The sequence below is a fragment of the Octodon degus genome, unplaced genomic scaffold, assembly GCF_000260255.1.
Source record: "Octodon degus isolate 3935 unplaced genomic scaffold, OctDeg1.0 scaffold00251, whole genome shotgun sequence".
In the NCBI taxonomy this organism is placed as follows: domain Eukaryota; kingdom Metazoa; phylum Chordata; class Mammalia; order Rodentia; family Octodontidae; genus Octodon; species Octodon degus.
In genome coordinates this window covers 1,276,692-1,292,944 of record NW_004524827.1, presented here as the reverse complement: position 1 = coordinate 1,292,944, position 16,253 = coordinate 1,276,692, and the positions used below count along the sequence as shown (strand labels likewise).

Genomic DNA, 16,253 nt, shown 5'->3' with positions numbered 1-16,253 from the left:
GAGAGAGAGAGAGAGAGAGAGAGAGAGAGAGAGAGGAAAGGAAGGGAGGAAGGAAGGATGGAAAAGAATATCTTCAGCTAAATGTTCAATTTTCTTGCTTAAAAATTATATTTATAAAGTACTAGAACACACTTCAGTCACATTCTTTACCACTTTATTATAAAGATCATCTTTCTTGCAGATTACAAAAACATGTGCCTCATTCCTATTTGATATTTGACCAGAATAATCTTTAACATCCTTAGGTTCACCAGCATTTTTTTCATGACAATCCAGGCTTTTATCCAATGTGCATCTCAAAATTCCTCCAGTCTCTACCCATTTCCTTGTTCTAAAGCCACTTTTACATTTTTACATTGTTACATTTGTAACAACCTAACTCACTTCTCAGTATCAAAATCTGTATTACTCTGCTTAGGCTGCCATTACAAAATATCATAGATTTAAACAACGTAAATTTGTTTCCCATTGCTCTGGAGCCTGAAAAGTTCAAGATAAACATGTTGGTGGAAAGGCTTCATGCCAGGGACTCTTCTCTTGGCTTGTAGGCAGCTGCACTCTTAAGGTAGGCTCATATGACTTCTGTGTATAACTCTTCTTCCTCTTCTTATAACATCATCAATCCTATCAGATTAGGACCCAATCCTTATGGACTCATTTAACCTTGACTACTTCTTAGAGGTCTTCTCTAGAAAGAGACACACATGAATTTTTGAGGAACATAATTTCGTCCATGGCATATGAATTATCTACTTTGGGCCCTACAAAAAACCTTATTACCTTTATATCATGAAATTTGTTTTATAGATGAGGAGACTGAGAAATAACCAGAGCTAGAGAAGAGATGAAGCAACAAACATGAGACCTGAGTCAGCTCCATTTGACTCTAGAGCTCTAGCTGTTGATCCTCACACTGTAATAGACACATAGATTTCTTATATTTTAGCAAATATGATAATGCTACTCAATTTGTCTTAACTTTTAAAGTTTTTATCAATTAAATTTACTTTAATGGGTACATAAAAACATAAAGTTGTATATATTAATTCAGTACCATGTGATGTTTTGATACATGTACAGATTGTGTAATCTTTAAATGAGGTTAAACATACCCATGTACTCAGACACTATCATTTCATTATGATAAAAAAAAACCTTTGAAATCCTTGCTTACAGATTTCTGAAATGGTATTTGTAATCACCCTATCATCCAATAGCACACCAGAAATTCTTGCTCCTAATTGTGATGGAGCATCCACTGATTAACCTCTCCTCATCCCTCCTTTTACCCTGTCCTTCCCAGCCTCTGGTGCATGCCATCCTACTCTAAACTCCATGGGATCAACTTTCAAATTCCACATATGAGCGAGAGCATACAATACTTGTGTTTTCTACACCTGTTTTATGTTACTTTACGTAGTGATCTGCAGGTCAATCCATGTTGTAGCAATTGACAGGATTTCCTTCTTTATATGAGTGAGTAGTATTCCATTGTTCATACTGTGTATACCACATTTTCTTTAAATATTCATCATCTGGCAGATGTTTAGGATGTTTACATCTCTTGTTTATTGTGAATCCAGCTGCAATTAAGATAGGAATGCAGTCTCTTAGACATATTGATTTCACTTCCTTTGAGATGAAATTGCTGGGTCATGTGGCAGTTGTTTTTAATTTATGGAAGAAATTTCATACTGTTTGCCATAATGCCTGTACTAGTTTACATTCTCACCCACAGTATATAAGTGGTCACTTTTCTCTACATCCTGGCCAGCACCAGTTATCTTTGGTCTTCTTGATAATAGCCATTCTTACTGAGCGAGGCGATCTCTTTGAGGTTTTGCTTGCATTTCTCTGATGACTGCTGATGAGCATTTTTATAACTTACCTAATAAACTTAACTTCAGTAAAAGTAAAATTTCTATGAAGCAAAATTTCATTGGAAAATTATTAACAAGTATAATGGATTTAAATTTTTGAATCTGAATCAACATAGTTTTATTTAATGCATTTTCTGGTTACTATTAATTCATATCAATAAACATCTTTAGTTAGGATATACACTAAACTCTGGTTAATATCAATGTGTTTTAACTTAGAAGAACAAATTATGAAACAGTATTAGAAAGAGAAAGGCATGTCTGAGTCATTCACTACATTTGCCATTAACTCCTTTTAGAATTAGAAGTCTTTAAATAAGCCAATTAAATTACTATTGTAGGCCGCTGAATTATAGAAATATTATAGGCAGTCAAAGAGGGGTAGGCCCTCAAAGGAAACAGCACTGAAGACAAGATTCCTTTCAACTATAAGAGAGACAGATGTCCTGCTGTGGGCCAGACCTCAAGACCAAAAACCAAACAAGTGCTTACCTTTCTAAAGATAAGCATCTGGGATTGATAGTGACCTTGAGGAAGCCAGGAAGAGTCACTAATCCAACCCCTACCAGATAAGCCCCTGTTCTATATTCATGCCCCCTTTGCTATGTGATTTGCTTCACATTTGGTCCTGGATTTAATCAACTTTACCTGGGCAATTATGCTTTTAGTCTTATTGGTTGACCACAGTTTTGTCCCACCTCATGCCCACTTAGTGAGTTCCCATGTTTTCCATCTTAGACCTGTCTCACCTCGTGGTTTCGCACGATAAAAATCCCTACAAAGGCAGATCCCTGGGCAACCCACACAGGTCACCTTCTGTCCCTTTCTCATACAGAAGCTTTCTTTATTCCAATAAATATTCTGCTCTTAAACTCCGTTGTTCCTAAAATTCATTCTTCAGGTTTAGAGAAGATGAACTTGTCCCAAGTATCTTACAGGTTGGGAATTTCCTTCTCCTATACCATTATTGATTTAATTTGTATTCATCAGTACTTACTACCTAAAGAACAAAAAACTACAACATTCTAATCAGGTACATTTGATTTGTGGCATTGAAGAAAAGGTCAGTTTAACTGCTGGTGTGATCAGATGAAATGTTTCACTTTTGTTATGAAGATTTACCAGAATATTTAGATCACATGTAAAATAGCTTGATATATGCCTGCACATAATATGTTGAGTATGGATAAAATATTCCATTGTTAAAGTCTTTTGCCTTTTTCAAAAATTGAAATATACCTTAAAGCTCACTGATCTCAGTACATACTCTACAGGGAGCAAGTAAATAGGTTTGATTTACTTTTTTCACCATGGGAACATGAAACATAGGCTTTAAGTGAATTTCTTACAACTATGCAGCAAAATAGAGATGGAAGCAGAGGAACAGCACAGGTCCTTAGTTTCATTTTCCCTATAGGAAGTGATTAATGGCAATAACTCAGTGACATTAAGAGTGATGTGGAAATGTATTATTTAAAATCTCAGCCACAATGCAAATAAAATAGTAACCAACTTGTTTTCCACATTCTAAAGTGCTTGGTCTCTTAAAAGTATAATGAATCTACCTTCCTGCCATCATTCAGCCTCATTTCATCAAAATAAATGAGTCTGTTTTGAAAATTGTTTCCTAACGAATCTGATCTTATCTCACTTTCAGTTAAGCAGCAGGAACCTGAGTACCACTTCAAAAGTTCTTACCTTCTTCAGTCTCTGAACAAACTGCTGTCAATGACACATAAAGTTTCTCATGATTAATGCATGTAATATTAACAATTTCCTCTCCCTCCCCACAAGCCCCTTGAATTTCTGAATGAGCAAAATTGTCTAACTTTTCAAAAAGCCAGGAGTTTGTGACTTTTACATTGCTGAAGTAACTGACCACAGATTTCCTGTAGCTGATTCTTATTGTAACATATCATGGATTGAACAGAATTAAAACAGTACATCTCAAATTGCATTCCTAGGACGAGAGCATTAGCAGCACCAAGGAGCTTTTGAAAAATGTAGAATCTGATGCTTCAGCCCAGACCTTTTGAATCAGGATCGACATTTTGACAAGATTTTCAGGTGATTTGCATAAACATCAAAGTTACAAAAGAACTGATTAAAACCCAAAAAGAATACTCACCCCATTGGGACTCTTGACAGCAAGGCCTCCGATGCCAAACTTATTTGACCCACTCAGGCCATTTTGTGCTACCTCTACCATATTGACGCAGTCTATGCTTTATGAGTTCAATTTTATTTTTATATAAGCCAAAGCTTTTCAATTTTTTTAGTCTTCATAGAGCAATGTGTTTGAGACATTTTAGCTGTTCTTTTCCAACAAAATTGAATAAGTTTATTTCCTATGGTTTAAATTATGAAAGAGTAATTTTGTAGCACAAAATTAAACTAAAATATTAAATACTCCTTCTAAACCCGTACACTCTCTCCTAGTATGTAGAAAATCGTGGCTCTAGGAAACAAACTGGCAAGATATAATAGAAGTTATAAAAGTATGCATGCATTTAACTAAATGACCATGCTTATCTTTATATACACTAAGGAAACAAATCAAGAGGAAAAAGCAACTTGACAACAATTTTCATAATAGTTCTATTTTAGTAATGAAAAATGGAATTAACCTAAATGCTCCTAAAACTAATGATTCTTCAAAATAAAGGAATCATTTTTGGACATGACCCTAAAAGTATAAGCAAGAAAACGTATGATATATTGCCAACTGGTGGTCAAATTATAACACCCAGCTGAACTGCAGCATGGTGCTGGGTGTGGGCGGCCCACTTGAGAATCATTGCCAGCCGCCTAAGACAGAACTAGAGAAGAAAAGAAGCTGTTAAGGAACTGTAGAAGCAGTAGGGAGCTGTTGATTTTCCTGCAGGAGCTAGTTGTGCTGACTTTCCTGATGGACTCAGCTGTGCTCATCAGAAAAGCTGAGGTCCTTGGCCCTGAGAGTGACTACAATTCACTTTAGGGGAGCTCTGGTCCTTATTTTGAGCATTGCTTCCTGGCTCCAGTGCAGATCCCTCAGCCTACTAGCATGGATCCTTCACCCTACTGGCACAGACTTTCTAGCTTCCACCACTGACTTTGGAGCCTTCCAAGTGCAGATCCTTGCAATAGGCCTGCATGAGGTACTATCAAGAGCTCCAGGTCTTCAGCTGGACTCATGCAGGATATTGCCGTGGGATCCAGGCCCTCTGCTGGATTCTTTGGTCTTTAGTGTGTGGACAGATTTCCTGCACTAGTTTTGAATATGACTCTTTGGGTGACTATTACAAAATAATATTATAATTATGTGTATTATATTGTTACCCCTTGTAAATCCCTTACTACAACAAAAGTAAAAAATAGAAAAATGGGATCACATGAAAATAAAAACTTCAGTACAGCCAAAGAAATAACAGAATTAAGAGACTATATTGAATAAGAGAAAACATTTGTAAACCATATATTTGATACTTAGAATTTATGAGGAATACAAAAACTCAGTGGTTAGAGAACAAATAACCTGAGGCAAAACTGGGCAAAAGATATGAATATACATTTCTCAAAAGAAGTTGTATAGCTAGTTAGCATGTATATGAAAAAATGCTCAACATCACTAATCATCAAAAAAATGCAAATTAAAACTACAATGAAGTATCAACTCACATGTATTAGAGTAGCTATTATTAAAAAGATGAAAGATAAATTCTGGAAAGGATGTGAAGAACAGGAAACACTTTCACAATGTTGGTGGGAATGTACATTAGTACAGCCATTATGGAAAACAGTATGGAGAACCCTCAACACTTGAAAAATAGAAATACTATCTGATCCAATAATCCTGCTATTGGGGATATATGTCCAGAAGAAACAAAAATGGCACATCAAAGAGAATTTTCACTCCCATGTTCACTACAGCATTATTCATACTTGCCACGATATGGAATCACCCCAAGTGTCCATCAACTAATGAATGGAGAAAGAAAATGTCATGTATATATGAATATTATATATATATATGAATATTGTATATATGAACACTATTCAGCCATGAAGAATGAAATACTGCCATATGCAGGACAACTGATGGAACTGGAAATCATTACGTTAAGTGAAATAGGCCAGGCATGGAAAGACAAGTACTATATGATCTCAAGTGTGCTATCTAGAAAAGTTGGACTTCCAGAAATTCAGAATAGAATAGTACTTAACAAAGTACTGCTGGGGAGAAGGGTAGTTAGGATTGGAATATGTTAAGCAAAGAATATAAATTTTCATTTAGAAGGCATAAGTTCAAGAGAGCTATTATACAACATGGTGACTATACACTCTTTAATCATAATGAACTATGTTTGAAACTTGCTGAGTAAAGATTTGAAATGTCCTCATTACAAAAAAGTATGTGAAGTAATTCATGTTAAATTAATTCAATTTAGCCCTCGTACTATGAAAACATGTTTCAAAATATCACACCGTACACAATAAATATATGCCATTTTTATAATTTAAAAACATAGCAAAAATATGGAAATTATAGCAGAATATGGTTCCAAATTATGTGAGAATTCCAATATATTAGAGTCCTACTTTCAAAAAGTTTTAAAACACCTTGGTCTTGTTAACATAAAGTGATAGTATATGTAAAACATGCACACATGAAGATACTACTACCCTGATTAAAACCTCTCAGAACTGCTGTTCCCATATGTGTATAAACTAGAAGTAAATTTAAACTAATGTAAATACATTTTGCATATTATTTCCCCTATGAATTTATTTAAGTGACTAATAGCATTTTCAAAGAAAAGGAAGCACAATTATAATTTGGATCTTCACAAATCAAAAATCAGAAAAATATAATTCACTTTTTAAAATTGTTGTGTGGCCCTTAAGATTATTCCCTTTATTAATTCAGGCAAAAGAAGAATATAATTTTATTTTTAACTCTTTTGTCCCATTGCAATGTATTTTGGACTGTTTTATTATAAGTCTAAATTTTAAAATTTGTCATGGAAAAAAAAATCCAGAAAGTAAATAAACGGTAGAGAATAGTGAACTTTTAAAAATTATTGTAATAGACTGGGATATAGCTCAGTGTCACAGTGCCTGCCTGGCAAATGCAAAGTCCTGAGTTTGATTCCTGGTACCAAAAAGAGATGGTTGATATTAATTTATTTTCATAGCTAATAGTTTACAATCTAATGAGTGCAAAACATTGTTTGTGTAGTTCTTGCTGATAATAAAATATTTTATTTCACTAAAAGCTATCCCAAGCCCCTTAAAAAGTTAGAAATTAGAAAATTAGAAATGGTTCACAAAAAAAGCCACCAACTTACCTCTTACTTTCTCACTGGGTCAGTGTGGGGGGCAGACTTTAGTTTCAAACTAACAAAACCACATCAAGTCCTTCTTTGTACCACTTCAAGGACTACCCCAACAGAGAAGATTTAGCTACATCTGATTTCTTCATGACACTGCAAATATAGCAAGCCAGTTCTCATGCCCCTATATCTCCACAAAGTAGTTCTATTCAAGACACAATTATGTGACTGATCATAAAAAACATTTTATATTCTCAGGAATATTGTCCAATACAGAGCTATCATTATTGAAAGTATATTCTAATTCAAGAGGCTTCCAAATTTCTTATGGCTCAAAGTTTATTCTTTCATAGTGAATTTGAATATTTATGACACTCAAAAGTCATGTAGCTTCGAGAATAATGATAAAATTGTGTGATACTGGTGTTGATTAGTTACAACAATAATTATATTCTCTTCTCTTGAATTGCATGAAAGTTTTATTTGCATATACTTATGCTGTGTAACTGTGCACTGCAATTATTTATAGATCTTTTATTTATATTAAACACTAGTGCTAACCTTATAAATTTGAACCCATGTAACAATCATGACAACTCTCTGAGGTAAGTACTATTATTCTCATCACTCCTTGATTCACAGAGTAGAAATCTGAGGCACAGAAAGTTCAAGTAACTTACTTAGGCAAAATAGCTAAAGGTCAGAGCTGGGATGCACAATCAGAAGATCTGGTTAAAAGATCTGGGCTCCTGACCACCATTTTATGATGCCACTGTCTTTGAGAGAATGAACTCACAGATTGGTTTTAAAGGCAATTTCAACAGCATAATTCACAAAAAGAGAGGGAGTCTACTTGTCCATAGGGCTGGAGCTTTCCACTGAGGGAGACATTGGAGGAGGAAGCTAAAGGAAAGAATACAGGTAGTGAGAGCCCAGAGAAGTCAGCCCAGACTTCCTCTTGCATAAAGCTAAAGGATATCTTCAGACTAATTTTGCAACTTCAATTTTGCATTGTCAATGAGAGTCAACACTTTATTGACTTGCTTGTGAATTGTGATGTAATCAAATTTAATACTGGCCTGGTCTGGAGCCTCACTCTGCCCTGAATGAATTTACTCCAAAAATTAAAAATACTTTTAATAACCTAAGTTATCATGAAGATGTGGTGGCAATACACACACCCACTGGGATTCAAACTTTAAGTGTAAATCAGGTGGTAATTTCTCAGTTAAGGAAGTTGAGGTATAATTTCAGCTCTTTGACACACTGTTCCCCTCTGTTATAACTGATACACTAGAATTTTATTTTGTCACTGGTCCTGCCCAGCTCTCAAGTTCAGTTGTTTAATAGGCATTTTATTCCCAGTCATCCCATTGAATCTTAAAGGGCAAAAAGATAATTATGCTTTTATCTAAAGACATATATGTCAAACAACTTCATTATGTGTCCTTGTGGAAAAATTATAATACCATTTTTTTCCTTCCAAACTTTCCATCAGATAAGTAGCAAAACCAAATATGTACAGAGGTTGCTAATTATAAAAACATACTATTTTCCAAGGTAATATATAAAATATTTTAAATTAATTTCCTCACATAACCATCAAGAAATCGCACTATCTATCTGGAAAATGAAAAGAAAAAACTGTGAGGGTACATATCTACGTCAGTGAGAAGAAACTTTATATACTCACAAAAATCAAAGAAGATAAGGTAAAAGCAAACTATATTAATAAGAGCATTCAGCACACTGAATGAATACCAGAAAAGTACTTAAAATCAGAGCTTTTATGTAATAATAAGTATAATAACAGTTTCCGCTTATGACAAAAATATAAAAAGACAGACATATTTACAAAATATTAACTAGATATAATCTTAACAAAATTATGTATGACCTACAGGAAGAAAATGATAAAATTCTATTAAAAGTTAGAAATAAAAATAGCAAATACAGAGATGAACTATGTATTTTAAAATAGTGAATTCTTTGAAGATGAAATTTTTTTCTGTAATTTATTAGTGACCTTAATGTAATTCCAATGGAGCTTTGCAAATTTAATAGAATTATTTAGATTTCATCTCAATGAACTAATAGGTAAGAATAGCATGGTCAGGAGCAGAGGCGCACACTTGTAATCCCAACACTCAGGAGACTGAGGCAGGAGGATCTTTGCAAATTTGAGGCTAGCCTGAACTACAAAGTGAGTTCAAGGGCAGCCTAAACTTCAGAGTGAGACCCTGTCTCACAAAAAAGAACAACAAATAATTTTTAAATATATTAAAACATTATATTACAACAGTACTATTGGTACAAGAATAAATAGATTAATTGAGCCAAATAGATAAATTAGAAACAATAATATATATACACCCTTTAATATATGATAACATACGCTGACAAAAACAATGAAGAATAAAATTTCCATTTAATAATTTATATTGAGACAACTGCTTACTTATCTGAAAACAAAAGCAAGTTAACTCCAAAATAAAATTCCAAAGATTATAAAAAAGTCCAATGTAACTAACAAAACTATAAACTTATGACAAAAACTGAAGTGAAATTTCATGACACCTCCAAAGGAGAAAAACTTTCTAATCTGAGAAGCAATGGAATAAATAATACATAGCAAAATGAGTGATTGATTGGCTACTAAACTTTTTAAATTGTTTGTGTGCCAAAAAACAGTAATGGCAAACACCAAAGTGAGAAAGCGTATGTGAAACGGATAAACAAATGTGTGTGTGTGTGTGTGTGTGTGTGTGTGTGTGTAGTTGAGAAACACAGTAAGAACCAAGTGATTAAATGAAAAAAGTACACAAACAACCAATCCATAAATGAAGAAATGTAGCAGTTTAAAAACTACTTAAAGACAATTGTCAATCAGAGAAACCTCAAAAGTAAAAAACAGGTAGGTATGAATATAAAATAAAGAATAAGACATCAAATTTCAAGGACTTTTTAACAAAAATGTCCATTTCTAGGGAGGATGAAATGAAATAAACCTTCTTATTCATTACTTATAAACCATGTAAGATTTGATAACCATGTATATGTAAAGAATATTAAATTGTTCAGGGTTTCTGACCTAGAAATTCTAGATTTAGCAGTCATATAAGGATATTATCACAATACAAAGAAAATCTTATTGATAGAAATATTAATCATGGTAAAATGTATAGTTTTTAAAAATGAGGTCAGATATAGTGACACAAACCTGTAATCCCAGCATTTGGAAGGCTGAGGCAGGAGTGTCACAAGTTTAAGGTCAGGCTGGGCTACAGAGAGAATCTCAGGGCAGCCTGAACTTCACAGCAAGATCCTGTCTCCAAGAAAAAAAAAATTATGATTCAAATGTTAAAAACAAGGTAACTGGTTAAGAAAAATGTGGTATATTCACTAGCTACATGGACTATCATGTATACATTAAAAAGTGAGGTCTTAAAATCATTGTAAGAACATTATATATCAGTGAGTTTTTTCATTATAAGTGTGACATGTGGTAGAATGCAATGTCATAAAAACATATATATGGTCAAAAAGCAATTCATTTTACTAAAATATTGAATAAAATTTATATAATTTTAATAATAGTTATCATTATAAAACAGTTTATAACTTTCCCACTGTTCTCTGGTCTATGTTTTTCAAATTTTTTGTCATAAATATGTATAATGAACTATGTTAATAGACATACAAAAATGTAGATCATGTTAGGGAAAATAATTAAAAGGAAAATATTACTTTAAATAAAAGTGAGCAATAGTATAAATAGGAAATCTCTCTTTTGCTTTATGAGATTCTGTACTTTAAAACTAAAAGGTGATATGAGCCAGCCAAGACTGGGAATTCAGAACTGAGAAATAGACAAGCATAGTTCAAAAGTGAAGTTTAAATTGTAGGTTGAAATGTATATGGAATGTGTTATCTCCACAATAAAACTACAGAAACTAAATCTCAACCAAACCTTCTTGATTAATGGGAATAAACAAAAGATAGAAAGAAAACACCTTCTGAATAAACTGCACTCAATGCATGTTAGCTAGCTGTACCTTATTATTCATGCCTGTATGGCAACATGTATGCTGCTATTTCTACTGTATGTCATAAGCATAAGTGTTTTGGTTTAAAATGAGCACACTGTCATTCTCAAATAAAATTTCACTTTGTAATTACAGCATAGTACCAAACAGAGGGAATAAAATGTTTATCCACAGGGACACTCAAGTCTAAAAGACTGAGAAACTCATCTCTCCCACAGTCTGGCTCTTACCCTAAAGTTCCATAAGACATTGCAGCCTTGGTATATAATTCAAAAGGCACAATAAGGAAACTCTCAACTTACCTACTCTTTTCTGCTACTTTTTGAGGAGATTTTCAAAGGGAACTAAGAGTCATAAAAACTGCATTTATTCAAGAATCACATTGGGTAGCAATAAATGTTTGAGAATTTCCAACTTGCCTAAACTATTTTTATGTGTAGTTCTGGCTTATTTGGCCAAGAAGCTAAAGGTTTTCTGAGTTCCGTATTTCACTTACAGATATCTTTTGCAAAAGGCACTACATGAATTATTATTTTTATTTCATAAATATTGATACAGAAGCCTAGAGAATTTGAGTGGCTTCCCAAAATATCACACTGGTTTCCTAATGCCAGCCCAACACTCTTTGCAGTTAAAAAACAAACAAAACAAAACAAAACAAAAAGAACACACTTTGCCTTAGCAGCTTAATCATTTAATTCAAAAATATTGGCTCAGGGCATATTGTGTACCTAACTATGTTCCTGAGACCAGAGACAATGGCTCTGCCCCCGTGGAGACTAAAGGCTCACAGGAAAGCCTCACAGTGTTTGAGTGTGCAAACAAATATCAGAGCACTTAGCTTTTGAACAAAAGTGGAGTGTGATGGAAACAAAGAGAGGGTGTTTATTCTGTGTAGGGTGATCAAGGAGGTCCTCTGGGAGGGAAGAGCCACTGGAAAAAACATGTGAATCAAATGTATGTTTGGTAGAGGAAATAAATGCAAAAACCCTAAATGAGGAGCATTCTTAGTGAGCTTGCAAAATGTTGAGGTGATCAGTGAAGCTTAGCATTTGGTGTGCCTTACTGGAACATGTATTGTCTTCTGCCATCTCTCCTGCTCACGCTTATTTATTTATTTATTTATTTATTTATTTTTTACCAAGGATTAAACTCAGGACTTTGTGCTCCATGTTTCTTTTGAACCTCAAATTTTACCTCTAGATTAAGGAGTACATTCCTCCTCAGGTCCCCCATAAAGTAGCCTATTTTAACCACCAGTCATTCCTTCATCTTCTATTGATAAAAACACCTAAGAATCCTAGTTGGCTTTCATTGTCCTTCCTAGAGTTCAACTCAGAAAAAACAATCACATAAGCACAACCTAAGACGAGGGCCCAAGAGATCAATAGCATCTACGTAGCTACCTTGTATCCTTCAAGATACATTTATTTAGCATGACCTAAAAATTTCCACAAAGTTTGACCATTTTTCAAAATCATTATGCAATGAAAATCCTCTAACATCATCCTCATTATAGTACAATCTTTCTTTATTGGCCCAGTAAGTATTTGAAAATCTCACAATGTATCATCAAGTACTGAACTCACTACCAAGCATTTTCCTTTGTTTTGTTTCCATCTAGAAGCTACTGTGCAGGACTAGTTATTTTCATGTGTGTTTTTTTCCTGCTGACTACAATGTTTGAGCCACGTCTTTCCCTTAGAAATGTCCCCCAGAGTGCTAAAAGAAATCAACTTATAACACTATAATAATAATAATAATAATAATAATAATAACAATAGTTTACAATCACCTAACATTTACTATATCTCAAATCCACTATTCAATTTTACATGTACTGTGTCATTTACTCTTCACAATTCTGTAACATAGATCATAATATGATACTCATTTAATAAATGAGAAAAGTGAAGGGCTAAGACATCAATTTGTTGAGGTTACAGACCCCCACATCTGACTCACATCTCACTAGGTCTAAAATCTGCCTGCCTCGGAAGCCCTGCAGCAAACCTGCAGGTTCATCTGATTAAAAAGGAGCAATGGGCTGAGACATGCCTAGACAATGAGCAAAGCTGAATCACAATAAGGGTGTTTTCCCCCTCTGCTTTTTACAACTGGGGACAATCCTAGTTTTTATTGAAAAGGGTCCTATTTCTGAAACTTCAAGTCTCCCACACAACTTCTTAAAAGGAAACCAAATAAGCAGATCCAGAGAGATAGTTTTAACTCACACACAGCCTCCCTCTCAGCATTCTGACCTAATTGGTATTGCATTCTTAAAGTAGCGGACCCTGTTCTTAGTCTGCCTGTCTCTTCTCACTGAATTTGATGATAATTTGGGATGATATTTCCAAACCCATTTATAGAGAGTAAAGAGAAATCTTTCCTTCTTTGGGAATTAACCGTCCCAAGTCTGAACAGTCAGCCATTCCAGGGCTCCACCTTCTTGTCGCTACTAAACAGAAGTCTGGAACCCAGAGGTCACACAGATCAGTTCTAGGCCATGTTTTCCCAACCCAAAGGACATTCAGTGCAGCTGCCACAAAAGACCTCAGTGAGGCCCTTCTGGAGAGCAGATAAAACCCTATTTAGAGACCTAGGCCAAAATATGTCGCACCACAGCCTTGGGCTGAACTTGAGGAAGCTCTGAGGCCACAGAGCAAGTCATGTAGTGAGCTCCAGAAAGCTCAGCTTTGACCCTCTGCGACTACTACAACAACCCTTGACAGGCTCAAGCCTGACATGTAGCCAGCCAGCTACCACCACCACGTACTCACAGCACACACAGGCAGTACACGCCCGGAACACTTTCGCTGTCCCTCAGCAAATAGCTGCCGTCCAACCCCGTGGCGAGCAGGAGCTTCTCTCCGGTCTCTCTGCTGATTTTGCCATGATACACAGCCACTGTATCCATGGCCTGGTGGATTCCAGCGACTGAGGTGACAGATTAAAAAAGGGAGATGCCACCAACGTGGCTGCCTCTGCCAGTAACAAGTCAACCACTTGACTCCAGTTCAGCCAGATGCGTAAAATGAGACAAGCACCGGAACAACAGGATGTTGTCTACCTGCTTTAAAACCTCCCTCTCAAACTTCAGTTAAAAGGAGCTCAGCAATTTAACACCTGGATTCTGTTGAACTTGTGACAGAACTTGATCCAACTCTCTGAAACAGGATTATTACAGACTGGAGGAATACTGGAAGAAAGATCCTTCCAGCTACAGGTCATACTGCCAATGTAGACCATGCATACAGACCAGAGTGCTTGGTAATGTTTCAGTCCTTGCATTTTCCTCCAGAGCCACCAAAGGTGACTTAGCTTAATTAGTTTCCAAAGGGGTTGACAACAGAGGCACGTCATCATGTAGAGAAGAAACAAACCGGCAAAGTGAAAAGACCAAAAGTTCCAAGATCAAAACACTCAAAGTATCAGTAAAAATCACTAATGAATACGGCCATGAGACTTCTGTAGAATCAGAAGTAACAGGAAAACAACGAATTTGGGGCAAGTTTTTCCTCTCCTTCTTTCTCCTTCTACTTCATGTGGTCATCTTGAACACATCTTGAACAGTGTCTGTGTATGTGTGTGTGTGTGTGTGTGTGTGTGTGTGTGTGCATACATGCATGCATGCGTGTGTGTGTGCGTGCGTGTGTGTGTGTGTGTGTGTGTGTGTGTGTGTAACCTAGGGAATCTCACATGCTAAGCAAATGCTCTACTACAGAGCTATAGATCAGTACTGCTTGAACAATCTTGACCCTGAGCAAATATTGTTTTTTTCTAATACTTTCTTGAAGATCTCAAAGTACTGGTCAAGGTATAAAAATAACAATAAATGTTCAAAGTTGTTCCACTTCCTGGGTGGTCCTTAGATGAAAGAATAAATTATTTATCTGGTGTGTTATCTTTATGTAGATTTGTATGTCATTGGATATATAAGGCTCAGCTTTCAGCATTTTGATGATAAAATCTGTTTCAAAATATTTTTCAAGTGTTGGTAAGTACATTTTAATTGTTCTATGTTGTTTCTAGAAGTATTTCTTGTACAGGTAATGCTAAACTTTCATTAATTTCAAAAGAACTTTTTCAACCTGCATTTCTTTTTCTGAAACAAAGTGTTGTGTATCTCTTAAAAATGCTAAATAATACTTCTCCCAAATCTTCTCCATTTTCACTAAAATAGAGTTTTAATGCCAGAAGATTAATGATCTCATGTGCCTTTAGATGATGGAAAATATTTTATAAATTAGAGTTTAAATACCTAGGTCTATATTGTCTATTATATTTCTTCCACAATTTCAGCAACTAGTTTCCTGAGACCATCACAAGGCTGGTATCTCAATAGGAGAATGATATTAAATCCTCTGTGGGTCAGATGGGCATAGTTGCTTTGAAGCAAAAGCAAATATTTTCTCTCTACCTACTGGGATTAAGAATAATCATGTATGATTTTCAAGGTAACCAGTAATAATTCTCCTACATCAAAGTGCACCCAGCCTTAGTAGTCAAAGGGTAAATAAAAACTTCCTACAGCTATTTTCAACACTAAGAATAATTTTCAAAAAATAAAAAATAAAAGAACATTCAAGGGGACATTTGAGGATGGCTCTGGGGATTGGGCCACGATAGTCTCATAATCTTTCTATTTCACATGTGTTTAACCAACTCCCTCTCACCATTTTTCATACTTTGGGTCAAAGAAGAAATTCATCTGGAATATGAACATAAACTCCAATATTAAGGACTTGAGATGCTAGGCCACTCTGAATGTTATATTTCAAGCAAGTAGTGATTAGCCCAGTGAAGTTAATCACAATATTGACATTTTAAGTATCCACTAAGAAATCAGGGAAAAGGATCCTATTGTATCAGTCTACACAGATAACATCCTACTCATCGGTTGAATTGTGACAGCTTCCAATGTTTCATAGATTAAATAAAAACTAATCTTTTTGTCTTGAACAACTCTGAACAAATGATCCACAAACTTAGAACATAGCATCTTGGGTCTGACA

At 35.0% G+C, this 16,253-nt stretch overlaps 1 protein-coding gene across 2 annotated transcripts in view; it reads right to left on the bottom strand.

Moving 5' to 3' along the window:
• Window positions 1-14,244, bottom strand: part of Sh2d1a (SH2 domain containing 1A) — a 23,125-nt gene extending 8,881 nt beyond the window's left edge. Inside the window, exon 1 of one of the 2 annotated variants that reach the window (XM_004646072.1) lies at window positions 14,019-14,244. In XM_004646072.1, the coding sequence (XP_004646129.1) occupies window positions 14,019-14,155 (137 nt within the window). In that variant the 5' untranslated portion in view covers window positions 14,156-14,244. The remainder of the gene's footprint in view (window positions 1-14,018) is intronic. The other variant, XM_004646073.1, reaches the window with a different exon arrangement.
• Window positions 14,245-16,253: the final 2,009 nt, after the last annotated feature.